Raw genomic sequence first — 21,601 nt, forward strand, 5'->3', positions numbered from 1 at the left:
CCTCCTCAAATTTATCCCCTCATGATGGTTATCTCCATCTTAAAATTAAAAGTCAATCTAGAAAGAACCAGGGAGAGTATGCGTTCTGGGTCTGAAACCTTGATGTGCTAACCATGAACGACTGCAGTGCAGGTCAAGGCAAAGGGCCTGCTTCAGTGCTCTGCTCCATCTCGATAGCTTTTAAAATGTCCACGATGATTTAAATGTTGTTCCAAATGTTCAAGAGTGGAAAGAAACCCATGTTTCAGGCTTATCAACCATATTTCTTTGTTCAGAAACTGGGATCTTACTGTATTTCACATTTAGAAACTTTCTATAAGCCCAAAGCTCTGAAACAAAGCTAAGAAGGGACCATTAATCAAACATTAATAGGGGTAACAGATAAATCAATCAAAATTTTATGACTTCATGTATGCTACACTTTTACTGTCATGTACCAATTAGGGAGTTTTTATAAATTAAATGTTCAAATTAAGAAAACATGAATAATCTAACACATTTAGAAACAAATTTAGGATGAACACACACACACAAATACACAAGATTTACAATGCAGCTATAGAATTCCCTAATCAGAATTTTTATGTGTAACATTAATAAAAAAGATGTTATTAACCATTAACCCCGCCCACAAATCTAATAAAGAACTTATATCCAGTTATATAAACCTTACAATTCAATAACAACAGGACAAGCAACCCAATTTAAACAGGAAAAATATCTGAACAGACACTTGAACAAAGAAGATACACAAATAGCAAACAAGCACAGGAAAAGATGTTCAACACCACTAGTCACTAGAGAAATGCAAATAAAGGTCACAATGAGATACATACCCACGAAAATGGCTAAAATTGAAAAGACTGACAATCACAGTAGTTGGCAAGAATGTGAGGTAAATGGAATTCTCATTCATTGCTAGCAGGACTGCAAAATAGTACTTACATTCTGGAAAACTATATAGCAGTGTCTTATGAAGTTAAACTTGCTCTTACCGCATGACCCAGTAATTCCATTGCCCAGAGAAATAAAAACATAATGGCAAAGACCTGCACACAAAGGTTTTTATAGCAGCTTTATGCACAATGGTTCCAAAGTGTAAACAACACAAAGGTTTATCAACCGGTGAACTGATAAACTAGTAATACACATATAGGACAGAATAAAACTCAACAAAAAAAGATACAAAATACCGATTAATCCAACAACACAGGTGAAACTCAAAAGCATTAAGCTAAAAATGTAACTTACACCTCAACCAATATTGCTTTGAAAAATTTTTTTAAATCAATGATCTAAGTTTCCACCTTAAGAAAGTAGAAAAAGGGGGCACCTGGGTGGCTCAGTAGGGTAAGTGACAGACTCTTGATTTCAGCTCAGGTCATGATCTCAGGGTGGTGAGATCAAGTCCTGTGTCAGGCTCTGGGCTCAGCACGGAGTCAGTTTGAGATTCTTTCCCCCTCTGCCCCTCCCCCCACCCGCACAGGTGTGTGTGCACTCTCTAATAAATAAAATCTTTTTTTTAAAGAAAAAGGTTTTATTTATTTATTTGACAGAGAGAGAGAGAGAGCACAAGTAGGTAGAGCAGAAGGCAGAGGGAGAGGGAGAAGCAGGCTCCCTGCTGAGCAAGGACCCTGGGATCATGACCTGAGCCGAAGGCAGATGCTTAACCAACTGAGCCACCCAGGTGCCCCTAATAAATAAAGTCTTTTAAAAAAAAAAAAAGGTAGAAAAAGAAAAGCAAATTAAACCCAAAATATAAGGAAGGAAATAATAAAGAGCAGAAATCAAGGAAATGCACAAACAACTGAGAAAAACAAAAGTGAGTTCTTTGCAAAGATCAACTGGATAAACTTCAAGCTAACTAACATGATCAAGAAAAAGAGAAGACTCAAATTACCAATATCAGGAATGAACAAGGGGACATCAGTACAGATCCTACACAGAGTAGTGGAATAAGAGAATATTCTGAACAACTTTTATATCAATAAATTCTGCAATTTAGGTGAAAACAAATTCCTTGGAAGAAAAAAATTACCAAAGCTGACTTAAGAAACATAGAAGATGAATAACCCTGTATCTATTTTTGAATTCATAAGTAAAAATGTTCCAGAAAGAAAACTCTAGGTCCAGACTATTTAACTGGTGAATTCTATCAAATATTTAAGGAAGAAATAATACCAATCCTATACAAACTCTCAGCAAACAAGAGGGAACACTTCTTCATTTATTCTACCAGGCTAGCATTGCTCTGATGCCAAAACCAGACAAAATAATCACAAGAAGAGAAAAATACAAACCAACATTCCTCATGAATACAGACATAAAATTCTATATCAAAATATTAACAAATTTAATCCAGTAATATAAAGAAAATGGATAACATATCATGACCAAGTGGGGTTTATGGCAGGAATATAAGGTTGGTTTAACATTCAAAAATCATTCAATGTATTTAACCATATTTATAAAATGAAGGAGAAAAATCATATGATATCAATTGATGCAGAAAAAGCATTAGAAAGAATTGAACACACATGATAAAAAACTCTCAGCAAATGAGGAAAAAAGGTAACTCTTCAACCTGATAAAGAACATATTTAAAAAAGAAAAACCATATAGCTAACATCGTATTCATGAATAATGAGCGCATCTCCCCTAGGATTAGGAACAAGGCAAAGGCATATGCTCTCACTACCTCTATTCAACACTGTACTGGAGGTCACAGCCAGTGCAGTAAGAAAAAGAAATTAAACGCATACGTATGGGTAAGAAAGAAGTAAAAATGTCTTTATTACAGATGCAATGATCATGGATATAAAAATCCTAAGATTAAGAAGCTACTAGAATTTCTAAGTGAATTTAGCAAGATGACAGGACACGTGATCAATATATTAAACAACCGTATTTTTATATAATTAGTAAGAAGTAAATGGAAATTTAAAAAATACCATTTACAACAGCTTAAAAAAACGTGAAATACTTGGTGTTGTATTTGCAAGACCTATACACTGAAAAGCACAAAACATTGCTGAGAGAAAGTAAGGAAAATCTAAATAAGTGGAAACATTCACGTGCTCATGCATGGCAAGACTCAACACTGTGGGGGTGCCCCGGTGGCTCAGCTGGTTAAGCGACTGCCTTCGGCTCAGGTCATGATCCCGAAGTCCCAGGATCAAATCCCGCATCGGGCTCCCTGCTCAGCAGGCAGTCTGCTTCTCCCTCCGACCCTCCCCCGTCTCGTGCTCTCTCACTCTCTCTCTCTCTCAAATAAATGAATAAAATCTTAAAAAAAAAAAAAAAGACTCAACACTGTGAAGATGTCATTTCCCACAGAACTGATCTAAAAAGTCAACACCGTCTCAATCAAAATCCCAGCACTGGAGAAATGCAAATTAAAACCACAATGAAATACTATTCATATCCAAATACTGAGAAGTATGTAGAACAATCGGAATTTCTCATACATTGCTGGTCAATGTATAGTATAACCCCTTTAGAAAGTTCTTAAAAAGCTAAATATAGATCTTCCCATGACTCAGAAATTTCACTCGTAACTGGAATTAAAGAGAAAATGAATGAATGAAAAATAGGAGTATAAAAAGGATGATATGAAAATGCTAACACAGCAGTTGTATCATAATAGCGAAAAGCTGGAAAGAATTCAAATGTCCATGAATAGGAAAATGAGCAATTACGGCATACTCATAAAACAAAAAGAAACAAACCACTGATACAACACATATGAATTTTAAAACAACTTATATGAAAGAAGTCAGAGACAAGAGTACATATATAAGATTCCATTTATATGAAATTAAAGAACTGACAAAAGTCATTTATGATAACAAATCAGAAAGGAATTTTGGGTGGGTAGCCAGGGGCAAGGAACTGACTGCAGAGACAGAAGGGAATTTTGGAACTGCTGGAAATAGCTTTACTGGGGTTGTGGTTACATAGGTGTACACATTTTTCAAAACTTATTAAGACACAGTCCAAATTAGTACATTTTATTATTTTATACCTCAGTAAAATTTATTTAAAAAGTAAAAACTAAAATTAAAAAACAAAACAAAACTGTTATTTAAGTCCATGTTCCTCTCTGCCTAAAAGCTCCACGTCACAGTGGGGCAGGCTGAGGGGACCCCCGCAAGTTAGCTGGGCAACAGTTTTCCAAACTGTCCTTCCAATTTCACCGAAGACTCCAGGGAGTATCTCAGCAAGTCTTTAAGTGTTCGCTTTTTCTTGATTTGTTTCACTTACTAGTATTTTTTCTTATTTTGTTGAGTTGATGCGGAGACTTTTGTCCCCTCTTAAATTCAGTTCTTTTCCTCTACCACCAAAATACATTTCCATTTTCTCTGAAGAGTACATTTACTCCTAAGCATGAAGGACAGTCTAAAAACAAAACTATGAAAATGTTACCAAGTATTAACAGGAACTATCTTGCCAGGAACCAGGTAAAAAAGAGCTTTGAGCTTCAACTACCAATACAGTTCTCCCACCCTGACCACCCAAATATCTAGATCGTATTAATCACCAAGTGTGCAGACTACTGGCTGCTGCCAATGAGCCGGTTTCAAACCCATCTGCTTCATACATGGCTAAAACTTTTATCAGTTAGGCATATCTCTTTAATTTCTTCCCAATGCTAAGAGGAGCAGGACTCCAAAAAGTTGTTTTAAGACTATGATATCAGACAAGTTTTTAGGGTTGGCAGGTCTCTGCCACGTTTCTCTTAATAACAAAGGGCAGGAACCAGAGCAGCTTTCCGACGCACAAACACCACAAGATAAGGGCATACACACAGCATCTGAAGTGCATGCCGAGCACACAGCTCACTGTGGTAATCGTGTCCATGATGTACACTTATCACCAACACAAGTGCTAAGGTACTAAATAGTTACAGGCACCGAAACACAAGTTACTTTTTAATCTGATGGAACAGTGGGATATCAAAACTCTAGCAACTGTGCTCCACTTTCAAGAACACTAAAAACATCAAAGATGGTGTCATGTACATAATCTCAGTAATCATAACATCCATTAATTCCATTAAAAAAATTCAGTTAAAAAAAGAAAAAGCAAAAGGAGAAACTCTTCCTCAGAGGCTGGACTTGACAAAAACCCACGTAAGATGGTAACAAGCCCAGCAAACTCAACAAAGGTCTCTGAGTGGCTGGGACGGACCACAGAGCCCACGCCCGGGCAGGGAGCAGGGCAACGGAATCCCTGCCAGCCACTGAAAATGCCCTAGGAAGGCAGAGGCAAGTAAACGTGTTTACTCCAAAAACACAGTCTGAGACCACTTAGTACACACAGAACCAATCTCAATCACCACAATAATTTATGAAAATACTCTGCATTACTCAACAGTAATAGTAAATGCTGTTCAGAATGGTGACCCCGAGTCACCAAGAAACATTAAAGCCCTTGCTAAAAACAGCACGATGCACCATGTTTTATGAAGGTGGCCAAAGAATGGTTATAATTTTCATCATTTCCTAGCTTAAAGTCCTGAGCTTTGGTTACCTCTTGATGTCAGGCACGTGGAACGCCCCACCTCTACGGACTGTGTTCTGGTATTAACTCCCTCCTAGTGCTTTCTTAGTGCAAAACGGTACCAGACTGAGTTTACGGACATGTCTAGAGATGTTTGTAGAACCACCACACAGATTAAATGAGTTTTTAAGTTTTCAAGCACATTCTGAAAATGGGATTTCTCCTGTCATTATAAAACATCTTCCACAGAAAATAATCCATCCTACCTGCAGGGAGACAACTGCCAGGTCTTATCTGTGGGTTCATTATCGCCTACTGAAATTCTGTATTCTCTCTCACTTTCTAATTAGCTAGTGACTCATTATTCTCAGTTTCTCATTCCCTTTCCATCCCCTAAATAAAATAACACCCTCTATTTCTTCCACAAGACTCCCTTCCCCACCTACCCCACAGCAGCACCGGCTGCCCACAGCATAGCACCCTCTGCCCAGTGTAAACACTGGTGGTCCGTGCCAGGCTAGAATCTGCAACATTCAGAGCTGCACTGGAGCGAGAAAAAAACCCAAGTCCTCCATCTTGCTGCCCAGTCTGACCAAGGAGGGACAGGTTACCATCCTGGAGTGCCTAGAGCTTGGAGACTTACCAGTCCTAATGAGGACAGCTAGTAATCTGCTTACCTCCCTGTGCCAGACCCTGGGCTGAAATGCTTCACACACATTATCTATTTAATCATCATAACTGTCCCATGAGATAGGTCCTATATGATCCCCCCTTTCTAGCTGGGTGGGCTGTGCAAAGAGGTTATGAAGCAACTGAACCACGATCCCACTGCCACCAAAAGGCAGAGCAGGGTCAGACCCCAGTTACGATTTCAAAGCTCACCGTACCAACAGCTTCTGGGGCCCTTCACTCCAGTTGTCACAGTCTGTACTTCGTTTCCGAGTATACACCAAATGCCACAGATTTCCTTTATTCTGCTTTCTTTGACTACAAAGCACATATCTTGTCTTCATGTGGAATAGTTGTAACTGTCATAACTTTCAAAAGTGAGTGGACAAATCAAGCCAAAGATTCTAGATTTGGGCAGCCTTTAAACTTTGCTGTCTGAAAATCACTTTAACACTTAAGTATGTAAGAATATTACCTGGGGTTACAGTTAGCTGAAAGCAATGAAGCTTGTTTGGATCAGGAAAATGCACCTTACATGTACCTGCAAAAGAAACAGCACATCAGGAGGGTCTGGCAGCTAGCAGCAGTCCTTATGTGGAGGCTAACCTTGAAACACACACGGAGTTGAAGGTGGCAGAGGAGTTTGTAGACTCCACCTTGCTCTTGGTTTGACAATAATTGTGCCACTGTGCTAAAACTGCAAACCAGTGATTTTGCCATACAGCCTTTTACTTGCTAATTCCAAATTGAGATGGTTTCTTCCAACCTTTAAACAGTCACTAAAAATTGAGATCTTTCCATTAACTTCAAAAATTATGCTACTTTACTTTGAAAAGAGAAAACCACATCTCAAGGAGATGAACACATGTGGGTAAGGCTAACTAAACATGGCAAAACCAGAAGAACTCAGGCCAAACTTCTGGGCCGTTCACCCACCACCATACTTATTCATATCCACCACAGTAAACTGAAGTTCAAAAGAAGGATGTCCATGGAATTAACTCATACCCAGAGTTTACCATGGCATTAAATAGGAGGGAAAGAAAGTCTTCACAACCCAACTGGTAGCTCAGTTTGCTTTGCTGGTGAAATGATGCTCTGCTCAGATGGCAACACCCTATGCCCACTGTACCACATCAGAAGGGGTCTGGTAAATCAGGACAAGGATTTCTCACTGGGGGAAGAACTAATGGCTAGTGGTACAGACAGGGGAAACTGGCTACATCCTATATCTGCTTCCTTCAAACAAATGATATCAAAAAATGGTAAATACACAAGGAATAAATACCCACTAAATTGGGAAGGAATATATGCAGAAATTGTCTATTATTTTATAAACTCAGAAAATATGCTAAACTCCTTGGGTCACTTACTGACTTTATTTCTTACAAGTCCCACCACTGAAAAATTTGTCTAGTTTTACAATGGTATGAAATTTCATCAAAAATAGGATGATTCAAATTTAGACTTAGAAATGGTCCTTAGAGATCATCTAGTTCAATGTCCTCAAGCATGAGATAACACAAAGGTCAGGAGAGGGTTCAGTGACCAGCCCAGGATCACACAGGTTATCAACAGGTTTTGTTCCCAAATTAAAGACGAGTTCATGGTTCTTCTCCCTATACCATGCCTCATTTCATTACTTCAGGAACATGCCAGGTGTGAGGCATAAAAACCACACAGAACTGTTAAGGGGGTTTTGTTTGTTAGTTTGTTTTTGGCCAATTCCTCAGAAAATTCATTGTAGAGTAAAAGGTAACTTAATCTAGAAGAGCAAGAAGGGGTCTTACGGATTACACTGTCACATTCCTTATTTTAGAAATAATGAAGCTGGGAGCCATGGAGTTCAAGACTTTTGCCCAAACCACACATGTGAACTGTATATGGGCTTCATTTCTCCTAATCTTGACTTGAAATGAGAAATGCTATCTTTCCAGTGAGATCTATGCAACAGAAACATAGGACAAGGGCTTGGGGAACATCTCACTGATTGGCTGAAGTCGGCAGTATTCCTTTGTTTTCATACTTTGCATTCTCCTTCGTTTCAATAGAAGGATAGACATAGAAATCCATCCCTCTAGAACAGATTAGTCCACCAATAATAAAGAAGTTAACAAGGGAGATTAACAAACAATCCAAGTACTGAAAAGAACCGAACATTTTAAAGCTCAAAAAAGTCTACTAACAACAACAACTACAACAAAAAGTTAAGAGACAGGTTTTTGCTTTAGTTCAAAGCTTTTCCTCTGTCTGCAAGCATGGGCTAAGATTTTGTATTTCCATCTATCTGAAAGAGGTATTTTTTGCCAACAGAGAAACTTCTATAAACTCGCATATACAGAGCTCCAAACTAGTTCTGAATGATTATTAAGCAGCACTGCTACATAGGGAAGTTATTTTGTTTTTCTTAGTTAATACTTTAGATATATTATTAATACTAGATACGATACTAGAGATTTATTCTTTAGGGTGGCTTCTTGTTTCCTCTTTAGAGTAATGAGTTGCGTACTTTTGGAAAGCATGGCTTACTTGTATAAACTAATTTAGACTTCTCCACTCTGATGGCACAGAGGGTAGGGAGAAAGCAAGAAAAGAGATAGCAATGTAGTCTCTTTAATCGGATACTTTAGCCATAAATGCTAGGGAGATGCCTTTTTCAAACCTAAGGTGTTTAGTTAAAATCCTGGTTTGAAAACCAATTACACATTGTTTTTACAATTTTTTCTTTTTCTTAAGTAGGCTCCCTGCCCAACATGGGGCTTGCACTCACGACCCTGAGCTCAAGAGTGTATGCTCCATTGACTGAGCCAGCGAGGTGCCCCCCAAAGTTTAACTGTTTTCAAACCAAAATTTTAGATAAAGTTAAAACTATCCTTTATGGGTTAAAAACCAACAATTTCTGTAAGAGTCATATTTAAGGACAAAATGAACCGTGTGTAAGTGCTAAGTTTTTGTGGCCTTTGATTAAATGTATGCATGTGTGTGTGTGTGTGTGTGTGTGTGTGTATATATACACACACATATACCCTTTAAGAAAACCCCAAGACACTTCCTTCCAGTTCTGACTAGAAGAAAACTTTAAGATCAAGCAATTCAGGGATTTTTAAGACATTTCTGACTGAGACCCACACTAAGAAACCTATTTTATATCACAACCCACCACACCCACAGATAAATGCCATACATTAAAAATAATTTTTCAAGAAACTATGTGTACTTATCCTTACAAATGATTTTACAACCACTTAAGGGTCATACCCACCATCATCCTTCTAACTGTAGTTGGTGGCAGGAATGGCCCCTCTCTTATCCGTGTCAGATGGGCCAGAGAGATCAAGCTTTCTAGAGCATTCACCCAGACCACGTATAAAATAATTTCACTCACACTGACAAACATCCTCAGCCTCAGAACTATTTTTAACCAAATATGATCATAAAAAGTTCTAATTCAAAAAAATACTAAAATGGTCAAAACTTTCAGCCTTTAATGGTATTATAAAAATTTGGGAAGGATTAATAACAGGAAAAGAAAAACAACTCTTTGACGTATCACACAAAATTAACTGCCCAGGTAAGCGAGCTTGCTCACGAGTGAGGACTGCACCGTGGGTCTGTGTGTCTGAGTGGGAAGGACCAAGGTGAGGATACCTGGTGACGTAAGGGGTGTGGTCACCCCAGCTCATGTACAGAGACACATTACAGGCAAGCACTTTCTGGACCAAAAAGGTGGTACTGTCGCTCATGAAAACAGGACCATCTGTCACTGATTTATAGATCTTTTTACTCAAAGAGGACATGGGACAGAACACTGTGGAAGAGATACAAAACCCAGCCAAGTCACCTCTGCCACTGTAAGGAGAGAGGGGGCACCTCCGTGCTACAGTCACAAAGATGGGAAATATCTCACTCTTACCCGAGCCTCAACAAAATTCTGCTACCTGTTTGCACAAAATTAAAACTTTTACTCCCAACACACATGAAAAACATGCTTTTGGCTATGCAAGGTTATTAAAACGTAAAAAAAAAAAGCTTCTCCATGCAATTACTTTGCGGCACTTACTGTCTGGGTGGGGATGCTGTACTTACATGGTAAATTAGCTTCAAGCTCCGCAACCTCTGTGGAAACAAAAAGACTGTTGTTAGTATCAGTCAACTAAATTGGCAACTTCTCCCAAAACGCTGAGGAACAAAAGGGACTGAAGTAACTAAAACCTACACTTGGTCTAACGTTCAGACTTCAAGCCATGGAATTGCTTTCAAAGACACAAAGGGACTTGTGGGATGCCGGCAAGTACAGTCATAGGCCCTTGAAAATGTACTTAGTATAAATGAAGATCATTTAAAATTCACATAGAAATCACCCATAGGTAAACAGTCACTAAAGTGTTTTTGAAAGTCTTGTTCCCCCACATAGCAGAACTACTGCCCTTGGAATCTGATTTATATATACACCTTGTGTCTCTTCCAGTTCTTCCAGACCTGTCTTCCTGTGCAGCTCACCCAGTGTGTGCTTGAACTTTTCCAGGGAGAGAAAACTCGGCCTCCTGCCGGGGGCCCCAGGCTATGCTGTTATCCAGCTATCTGTTAACATCTTGCTAACTGCCCAAGGAAGGGGGACTTGGAGTCTTGGCCCTTTGAATCATCACTCACTCAGTGTTTAAGCCCAGCATCCCTCTGCCAGGACAAAGCTGCAAACCCCCCACTATGACTATTAAGAGCTGAGGTCTGGGGGCACCGAGAAATAAGTGGGCAGGCAAGTCAGCGGTGCCTCCGACATAACAGAATGTGCTCTGGGGTTCTGGGAGCACAAAGATTCCCCCCAGCTGTGGAGACTAGAGAAAGGAGGTCTATGGGCCAGGCTTTAAAGAATAAATAGAATGAAGTCCAGCAGAAGAGGAAAAAAAAGCATTCCTAGAAGCTAGGTTAGTGATGTGCAAAAGCACAGAACATAGACAAGCACAGAAACCAGAAGGCACACAATGCAGTCAGAGCAATGGGTACAAAACAACAGAGCAACAGGAAACAAGGTAGAAAAACAGGGCCAGGATCTCGGAGGGCCCCGAGTGCATGGCTTAGAATTCTAAACTTAAATCTGCAGTGATAGGGAGCAGAGGGACATTTCTTAACAAAGTTTCCAAACTTTCCTCAAGAGGACAACTTTTGAAAGGGCAAAGCAGAGGCCAGGTGACCTGTGGGTTGGGCACTCCGCGAGGCAGCAAGGGCCTAGGAAAGGCAGGGCGAGTTGGGGTGCCTGAGCGCACAGAAGACAAAAGGCTCTGCCAGCTGTGTGGGGTGGGAGGGTCAGAGACGGCAGAGGGCTGACATGCTGGGGAAGTCCTGGAAGGAGGAAGCTGAAATCCGGGTACATGGCTAAGGCCGAGGAGTCCCCACAGTGATGCCACCTGTCAGTCATGAGACTGAGAGAGGGGAAACTAGTGAAAAGAACGAAGCTTGGCAGAGAGCAGAGGACAAAGGCAAGGAGGTCCCTCATGACAAAAGGCGGAAAAATAGGAGACAGGTGGGGAACATAGGGACTCAGGGCACAGACTGATCCAAGGGAAATGAGGCCCCAGTCAAGGCTATCAGATGTGGATCAGACACTGCTGAGGGCATTGGGAACAGCAGGAAGGCAGGTGGCAGGATGGAAACCAGATTACGAAAAACTAATAAGTAAACGGGTGGTCAAAATATGGAGGCAGTGGATACGACAATTCCTTCATGTCAAGTATGGAGCGGTGGGCAGGAGGGGAAGAGGACAGCAGAGGCCACCACGTGGCACAGCTGAACACTGCACGCAGTAGTGGGAAGACTGGCAGGTGGCTCCATTCTGAGGCCAAGGGTTTGAGAGACGCACAAGCCTTTAATATCAGCTTTTTGAGAATCTGGGTACAGACAGGAGGTCCACTAACTGTGTTCACTCTGGGGTCCAGGTACTTAGAATGGGCACTCAGAAAAGTGGAGTGGGGCAGAGGAGAGAGGAGCTAGGGAATGGAAAGGTGCCCGCATGGGCTACAGTGCTCCATCTGATGCTCTAGCCAGGGAGAGACAAAGAGCCAATCTCTTCAGTGGAGCAGGGCATGCGGAGAGGAGTGACAGTTAATTATCCTCTTGCTGTGACTGGAAGAGGAACAAGTTTTGTGATGAAGTGCAAGCCTGGGAAGTCTGTTTTCTTGGCCGCCTTGAGTTGTGGTACATTTAAAATATAGTCACATAACAAACCATAATTAAGAATCCTATGAACGTTCACTATTCTTCTTCTTCTAATGACCACAGTGATCTTTAGTTTCGTCTTTCTGACTGGCGCATCCTCACCCTTCCTTGGAGCAGGGCACCCACTAAAGAAAACAGTGTGCGGCAAAGGGGGGCCGAGACCACAGTGCTACCGCTCTGAGGTCACCGACACCGGGTCCTCCGAGGGCCACCCAGGGCCACACTCTGCTCCAGCCACTCATACAGGGCATTTGTTTTATCAAAAAAGCACATATTTTATCAAATGAGTCATTCATTAATCACTTTAAAATAAATGTTACCTATATAATTAAACTGTATGTTTTAAAACTATATGCATTTGCATATTTTATTATACTATTACTTAGTTTGATGGTAAGAACTTACAAGAAACTGTCCTTGGGGGCCCTTGTTTTGAGAGGCTGATGTCGGAACTGGCTTTCGGGGAAAGCCTGTCCTGTCTACAGTTGTGAGAACTCTGGCAGTCCAGCTTTAAAAAACCCAATGAAATAAAAAACATGTCCAGAGGATTTGAGGAGGAGGGGGTCACAAAACAGAAGCAAAATGTTTGAGAAGACCGTCTGGTGCCAAGGGACGGGGAAGAGGGAGGTCAGGACACAAGAAGACAGCAAGGCACTGACCAGGGGTGTGGTGGTGACTGAGCAACAGAACCAGACCCCTGCACCACAGGGATGGGACAGGGGGTAAGAGGCTTGTGTCCCCAGGAAGCCCGTCTGTAGGACAGGGAATCTCTGCCCTGGCTGCACATCACTCACCTGGAGAGTTTTTTTGCTGCCTCCCCCCCTTTAAAAACAGCTTTGGTGAGGTACAACTTACTATAAAATAGACCCACTTTTAGCATATGATTCAATAATTTTTAGTAAAACCTGGAGTTGTGCATTCATCACCACAATCTAGTACCTACTGCGCTTTTAAAACTCTTAGTCCTATGCAGACCCATTACACCAAAAGTTTTACGTGGGGCCTAGGCCTCTGAATCTTTTACTCTCCCCAGGTATCGGAAACTGCTACAGGGTATTTGGCCAGGTTAAAATATTCACACACAGCTATTTACATAGATGGATTTAACAACTTCACATTGTAGTCTAGAATTCAACTCCAAAGATGAGCATTATGCTTGCATTTCCAGGTTCAGCGTTACTCAGTCAAGGGAAGTGGACAAGAGCCAGGAGAGCCTCACCATAGTCAGGGCCGCTGCAGGCTTTTGGTCCAAGAGCAGGCAAGAAATATAATCTTAGGAGCACAAGAATTTCAATAAAGATATTGAGCATTTTAGTTCAGTCCAGTGCAGAAGATAAAATAAGCCACATACTCTCATGGAGTTGTCACAAATGACACATAGTTTCTCTACACTTCAAATGATGGCAAATAAGAATTCATTAGTATCAGTAGTTATCGCCTTAGAATCTATGTACAAGAAGTCTATGGCCACAGAAACAAGCGAATTGCTTCACATGCTTGACAGGCCTCTTTGCAAAGCAGTGGCCCTTCCCTGCCATGACCTCACTGCCTGCAGGACACAACCCTTACCTGTAAAATAGCGAGAAATTCAGATATTTTTAACCTGCTAAAGTCTCGCCTGTTCCAAGATGCTAATACCTCTACCCCTCACTGGCCCAGTCTTTCTGGGGGGCACCTTGCACAATTCCGAGGCTGCACAACTTCCTTCTGAGAGATTAGACTCTTTTCCTTTCTAACTAAAGAGCAAACCACAGAGCCCACTTGAAGCATGACTGCACTGAGATATCAGATTACAAAATCCACCTGATGACCACGGTGGCCCCCACACGGCACGTCTTCACCCCTTTCTGCCACAGGCTGCTCACAACACAGTGCTCTTGTTGTTTCTCCACTGCCTGCCCCTCAAATCTGCACACTCTTCATGGTAAGGGCTGTCTAGTCTGACCCAGACCTGCAACCCCAGTACTTGGCCCTGGGCTTGGCACACACAGGGTGCTCAGGAAACACTTAACAATAAGCACCGTCGCCAGCAAGCTGGCCATGCTCCTGGTGTGCATGTCCTGAGATGTGAGAAGCCTTTCCCCTTGTGTAGTTAGGGACCAATGCATTCCAAAGTTGCCATGGAAGTGTGTTCCCCCAAAGTGCCTATGTTGAAGCCCTAACCCTGCCCCATCCCTATCTGATGGTATTAGGAGGTGGGGCCTTTGGGAGATGATTAGAGTCCTTTGGGAGATGATTAGAGTTAGATGAGGTCATGAGGGTGGGGCCTTCATGATGAGATTAGTGCCCCTATAAGAAGAGATACCAGGTGCTTGCCAGGAAGGGGTCCTCGCCAGGAACTAAATCTGCTGATGCCCTGATCCTGGACTTCCCAGCCTTTAGAATCATGAGAAATAAATGCGTGTTGTTGAAAGGGCCAATCATAGACACAGATGGCTCTCCATCGAGCCGGGCAGCTGTGCCATCCCATCCAGGGAGAGATGCAGCCGCTTCCCAGAAAACTTGATTACCTCCTTCCACCTGAATCACTTCCTCTTAGATTTTCTCTGACTGGAACTTCCTCTCTTAGCTTCCTGCTTGTCTTTACGCACTGAGCACTCCTTCTGCAGTCTTAGCATCCATGCACAGTGCCCTTACCTGGGAGACATCTGAACTAAGGGCATTAGCCCCTTCACAGAGACAGCATTGCTGGAGCCGAGGACTGAGGACCCCATGGAGCCTCACATCAGCCCTTCTACTCAGGCTAGGGGCCTTTTAGCAGCACACTGCCGAGTGCCAGCCCAGAGCACTCACAGTCCCCTCCACTCTGAGGGAGCAAGGCTGTAACCCTGAAAACCAGCACAGCTGCTATAGCAGAGACTGGTATCAATGGGAATGGAACCCAAGGCCTCATGCCACCCCTACTTTCAACATGAGCTGACAAGGTCAACTTGAAACCTCATCTGTCTTCCACAATCCTCCCTGCCCTACTGGGCTACCGGGTACACCTAAGTGGGGCCACCAAGCTTCCTGGGCAGCTTCACTGGTATTTAACCCTTCAACAAAGCATTTTTTAAAGGTTAACCTTGGGGCCAGCTGCCTTAGCTCTATTTTAGCAGGACTCTTCCTCTCCGGGCCACTGCTCCAGCTTTTATTTTTTATTTTTATTATTTTTAAGATTTTATGTTTAAGTAAGCTCTACACCCAACAGGGGGCTCAAACTCACGATGCTGAGATTGAGTCACGTGTTCTACCAACTGAGCCAGCCAGGCGCCCTTCAAGTTTTTAAACTACAGAATGTAGTGCTGCTAAGTGCTCTGAATATTCTGGAACATGGCAAGCCAAACCCTGAGCCCACCCCCAGAGTCCTGGGCAGGGCCTGGCATGGAGAAAGCAGCTCTGGAGAACAATAAATGGTTCTCTTTCCCCCACTCTTCCAGGAACTGCACTGGAATGGGGCCCTTCCTGTCCCATCCCATGACCGAACTGCTCATGTGGACACAACAGCGCACCTGATGAGGCACCTGCACCCTGGACACTGGGAAGCACGTGTAGGTGGGCAGCCAGGCCTCTTTGCTCCAGGCCTGGAGCATGGAGAGCCACATACCACAGCCCCAGGACGCCAGGGACCACCTGGGGTGCGGGGGCTAGGATGGATAAAGGTACACACTGGTTCATTCCCCCTTATTCCCCTAATTTCAGAACTGACCCTGAACTCAGCTCAATCCAAGTCTCCACATTTAACAAAGACTAATAGAGGTGAAAGGTTCCTGCCAGCATGCCTGGAGCCCTTTGGGGTCTTTAGGGGTCACTAACAGTAGGCGGGCACACAGCAGGGACTAAAATGCCTGTTGAGCGAAAAAATGAAAGAACTAGGAGACACACACAATCCCATTATACAAAAAGTGCCAAGCTTCTGCTAGCTAACCAAGACCCTGCAAGGCTTTTTTGGTAGGTGGGGAGCACCGTCAGACTTAGAACTTGATGGACTCAGTGGCCCCACAAAGGTCCACCAGGAATTCAGCACCATCTGCCCCGTGACTAAAAACACCAGCAATAGCTCCCCAGTTAGGCTCAGACCTGCACAGATCTGACACTCTCTCCACAGTGTCCCCAGCTCCTAGGATTCAGGGCAGACAGCAGCCTTCAGTCCTAGCCCAGAGATACTCAATTGCTCTACACCCTCCAGGGACTGCTGCTACGAGCATCTCTCCAGCTCCAGCCTGGAGGATGTCCTTGAGTTAGCTACCTGAGGGGCGCAAACGAGAAGCTGGTGTGACCAAGGTGCCAGCACAGTGGAGGCCTGCCCTGGCCAGCTGCTCCAAGGCAGGCTATGGTTTTTCCAAAGACAGTGGACTCCAGCCTTCCAGAGGCCAGAAAAGGAACAGGAGCTACACAGTTCTGCAGCCACTACTGGCCCTCACCATTAGCACCAACTGCCCCTGCCAACCTCCATCTCCCCCATCCATCAGCTCAACCTATAGCCATCTGCACCAAGCCAGATCCCATACCTCTGGGCTATGGGATACACAGCCCTCCCACCCCACCCCAGCCCCCACAGGGCTCTTGGCAGATGGCCTTTAGCTGTGTCCTTCCAGGCACTGTGTAGGTCGCACAGACCCCCGTGCCCCAGGACCCTCACCCCTCTCAGGGGTGGCAACTGATCCATGCAGAGCAGGAAAACCTGACCATCTCACCTGACTGTGGACTGCTCTGAAGGCTACGCTTGCCCTAAGGAGAGGCTGTCTGGGGCCTTCCCCAACGATCAATTTCTTGCTCTGCCTGCTCCTGAGTCCTTCACCTCCCTCCACAGGTATTAGTCCCAGGGATACTCCTTTATAACTATCCTGATACAATTCCTCACTCCTAGGAATCCAGCCTATGGCACTGAATCCCAAGACACATTAACATACTTTTCTACAAACTAATGATCCTCATGAGCAACATTCCCACATGAGCCAAAGCCACAGCCCAGGATGACAGCGCTGACTAGAGCAATCTTGTTGAACTCAGACATCCAACTTTTTTCAAAGTTCCCAAAGGGGATTTCCCCTAGAAAGAATTTCGTTGTAATCACCCCTCAAGGGCCCACAATGCCATGGACTCCTGGACTCCACACACCACTTCCGCCATTCGAAATCCCCAGAATGAAGACCTCTCCAACATCCAGCCAAGCAAAGGAGTGCTCTAGGTGCAGATCAGGAGATCATGGACCAGCAGAACATCCTTCCTTATGCATCTGTTTTTCACAGCCCCCTCTCTCAGGCCAGGCCCACCCTTGCTCTCTACCCACCCTCCACCACATGCCCAAACTGCTCACCACTCAGCCAGCCCAACCTGGTCCAACAGCCCCAAGGCAGGAGGGAGCAGGCCACGTGAGGTGTGTGTTACACTGAGCCCTGCTGCCCACAACTACCCCAGAAACCTGATCATCACCAGTGCCCTGGGAGGATGGAAATAGGTGGCCCCACGAAGTGGTTTTGCACCTCTCTCTCTGATGAGTCTCACAAAGTCAAAGGACCTTAGCAGGGCCCTGTAAACCCAGCCAAAGACATCTGTCCTGGGAGCGGGGGCGGAGTCCAGCTTTATGAGCCTCCATGGGCTCCCCGGGGCTGCATCAGGCCCTAGAGCCATTTGAGAGCTGCCAGGTGAATCCTTGAGCAGGGTGGAAGGTGTGCAGGAGCCCGTGCACCTCCCTGAAGGTGGAGCTCTTTTTAGTGGACCTGCACTTCTGCTCATTCAGTTTTTGCTTGTTGGGTCTGCTCCCCCAGAGCCTGCACCACCCCAGAATGTGGGTCTGGCTGTGCTGCTACAATAAAGTTGTAATTTGGGCATGTTTCTTAACCTCTCTGAGTCTCAGTCCTTCAGCTGCAGAATGAACAACCCACCTGGCAAGGCTTAGCAAAAGTCAAACAAGAACTGCCCTATAAAGTGTCCAAAGAGGGCCCGGTCCCAAAAGCCCTGTGTACGACAGCTATTAACCATGACAAGGATATGGTGAAGAAGACGGAACAGTCTACTCACTGTTTCCACCTGCTCCTCCTCAGCTAACATCTGGGCATTCCTCACTCTAACTCCCGGGCACTAAAACACCCTCCACTTAAGGACCGCGTCAACACATCAAACCCCTTCCCCAGCTTGCCTGGCTCCTGGCTTCCTCTGCAGATGGAACCTTTGAGCCAGCATCTGGGAGAGAGACTCAAGTCCTATCAGGCCCATCCAAGTGAGGAGCTGCAGCTCATGTCTCACCCTCTGACCGCCACCACAATTCTGAATTCAATCTGACATAGTGGGTGATGTCAAAAGGTAAGAAATGATTCTTACTCCATCATCCATCAGGCTGGATAAATCAGAGCTAAGGCCAGATTCAGGGGCAGGGAGAATAAGGAAGAGCGCACCGCCCAAGACTCCCTGAACCTGACGCCTTCCTGGTGCCACTCCTGCCAAGCTCAGCAGTGCCTCGTTTCTGAGGACAAACAGTGCATGCACCCATGCCAGCTCTCCCGCCATTAGGTCTGCTTCAGGACACACAAATGCCAGCAACCTCATGGTGTCTCACAGGGAGTCCTAACCAACTGTATACTCGTTGCTTCCTAGCTCCTATACACTTAAGAAATGTAAACACATGCCATAAAGTAAAAAGTGCTACAAATTCTAAGCTCCTTAAGGCAGGAACTGTTTCTTCTTCATCTTCTGTAGTCCTCATGACCGCAGGAAACTGCCTTTGCACCTGACAGTCGTTAAGTTTGATCAATGAACGAACACAAAAATTCCATACAAATGCATGCATATTCACACACTATATAAATCCTTCTCCAAAGACTACAGCTCTAGGACACTCAGTTATTAATTTTGTGAAGGGAACTAATTTTGTATAAAGCTCTCTTCAGGCTGTGACTTGAATAAGTACAGAAGGATCCTAGAGATTACTGAAATCCACTCCCTCCCTTTACAGACCAGAAACTGGTGCTGAGGTGTTAGAGAGGGACTCTGGAACCCCTTGTGATTGAGCACAAGAAAGGAAGATGCTCCCCCCTCGCCCCCACAACCAGCCAGATACTGAGAGCACTGAGACCAGAGTACCATAATCCTCCCACCAGCATTCTGGCAGCCCCTACAGAGCATATTCCAAGTGTGTAAGACATACCACATTTTCTTGTCCTTAGTATTCCCACAGTACAAAGTCCTTGTAAGTGACAGGCAATTATATTTTTAAATATTTTCAAATAGGTATTTCTACTCAGCACCTGGCTGCTTCATATCCCCAAAGAGCCTCCAGTCAGACTTCATTTTGTTACAGGAGAGAAACCAGCTTGCATGGATGACATTACCTTTAACAAGCAGCCTGTCTCTCACAGATACCCTCCGAGTGGAGTCGGAGGCCGTGGCTGACGTCCGGGACCCTTTGAGACCGTCCTCCCGCTTCAGTTTGCTTGCCAACGTCAGCATTACTGCTACCTTTACCCTGCAAGACAGACCAAAGCAGGGTTATGGACACGTCTCTAGACAATGACTGGAAATTGAAGACAAGGCCATAGGTGGTTAACTTTTTCCTATAATTTAGTCACAGAAAAATTCAGCATATAAGGCACATTCATAAGATTGGATTCCTTTATAATTAATCTGGGAAATCTCTATGCCATCCTCTGTAAGTCTAATTTTTTAAAGTACACAAAAATTTTAAAAACGGAGAGCCATGCATTTAACATTCATTGGGCACCAGGTCCTGGGACACAGTGGTGACAAAGATCCCATGAGCTTGTGGTCTAGGGGAGCCTCCACCCATGGGTTCCACGTTGGCCCACCGCTGTCCTCTGGCTAAGTGTGCCCCTCTCTGCTGCAGGGACCATGCACTTGTGTGTGCGGCCCCTGTGCCTGGCCCATCGTAGACTGAAGGAAGCATCAGCTCTGGGTAAGAGGAAGCAATGCAATGCTTTCTTTTTCTTCTTCCTTTAACAAAGGTGTGGCTGGAAACTTAAGAAGCATCTTTGCATTTATTTATGTTGTATCTTATTTACATTTTTTAGGCAATATCAACAACAATAGTAAGTTATAATTAATGCCCCAAACTAGACTCTCTTCATTGGCTGCTTCCAACCCATCTATGTTTCAGGCACCCCCCCTGAAACTCACTGAAAGCTCACTGGGAAAGACAATGAAGACCAAACACAAAAACTGGTCACCGGTCCAATATTTCCATAATTTCCTTTGTTGCTTTCATATTATTTCCTTTTAATACCACTCTGATTGTTTTCAAAAGAAAACAATCTAAAACTTCCAAATGAAAAACTTGACCCAAACACAAACTTTTAGTTTGAAGCTAAGATATTGAAAGCCAAAATAAGAATACGCTTCCCCCACTGGTATTTTTAACCATTTTTAACCCAGGTTCTTTACATAACTTCTCATACCATCTTCTTCTGTATATCTCCCCCTCTTCCAAAGACTGTCAGATTTTATTTTCTATTATGTATGCCATAAAAAAGAAACATACTGAATATGATCTTCTGTATTGTATATGACCCCCACACAAACACACACCTAATCCCTTTTAGAGTCAGTGGTTTAAATGCTTCAAAAGAGGGGCGCCTGGGTGGCTCAGTCGGTTAAGCGTCTGCCTTCAGCTCAGGTCATGATCCCAGGGTCCTGGGATCGAGCCCCACATCGGGCTCCCTGCTCAGCGGGGAGCATGCTTCTCCCTCTGCCTCTGCCTGCCTGCCTGCCTACTTGTTCTCTCTCTCTCTCTCTGTCAAGTAAATAAATAAAATCTTTAAATAAATAAATAAATGCTTCAAAAGATGGTTCTATTACACATTAGCATTCACAAGGTCCTAAAATTTCAATCTGGGAAGGACTTCCCCCTCCAACCCCCAATTCCCACTCTTTTTTTTACTGATGTAGATCCTGTGACTATGGGAGCCCAGGAACTGGCTTGGTTAAGGCCACTCAGCTGCCAGAAGCAGTCACCACAGAAACATCAGTTTCCCTCCTGGAGATGACACAAACATTTTGAGTGTGGTGATGGTTTCAGGGGTATATATATCAAAACTGATCTAACTGCATACTTCGAATATGTGCAGTTTCATGTACTTCAATCATGCCTCAATAAAGTTGACACAAATGTGAAAACAAACCAACACTAGTTTCTTCATTGCCACTTGACCATGACATCTCCCCAGGCGAACCTACACAGTGGCCTGGACCATAACCAACATGTCTTCTCAGTGTTACCCAGGGCAGG

General features: G+C 43.8%; 1 protein-coding gene across 2 annotated transcripts in view; it reads right to left on the reverse strand.

Annotated features, from left to right (window-relative positions):
• UBE2F (ubiquitin conjugating enzyme E2 F (putative)) overlaps positions 1-21,601 on the reverse strand; it is a 54,633-nt gene that overhangs the window by 30,091 nt on the left and 2,941 nt on the right. Inside the window, exons 2-4 of one of the 2 annotated variants that reach the window (XM_081813324.1) lie at positions 19,692-19,825; positions 10,258-10,287; positions 6,647-6,712 (exon numbers count right to left, since the gene is read on the reverse strand). In XM_081813324.1, coding sequence (XP_081669450.1) covers positions 6,647-6,712; positions 10,258-10,287; positions 19,692-19,809 — 214 coding nt within the window. In that variant the 5' untranslated portion in view covers positions 19,810-19,825. The remainder of the gene's footprint in view (positions 1-6,646; positions 6,713-10,257; positions 10,288-19,691; positions 19,826-21,601) is intronic. The other variant, XM_081813325.1, reaches the window with a different exon arrangement.

The sequence above is a fragment of the Leptonychotes weddellii genome, chromosome 3 (genome assembly GCF_054177405.1).
Source record: "Leptonychotes weddellii isolate Sample4059 chromosome 3, ASM5417740v2, whole genome shotgun sequence".
NCBI lineage: Eukaryota > Metazoa > Chordata > Mammalia > Carnivora > Phocidae > Leptonychotes > Leptonychotes weddellii.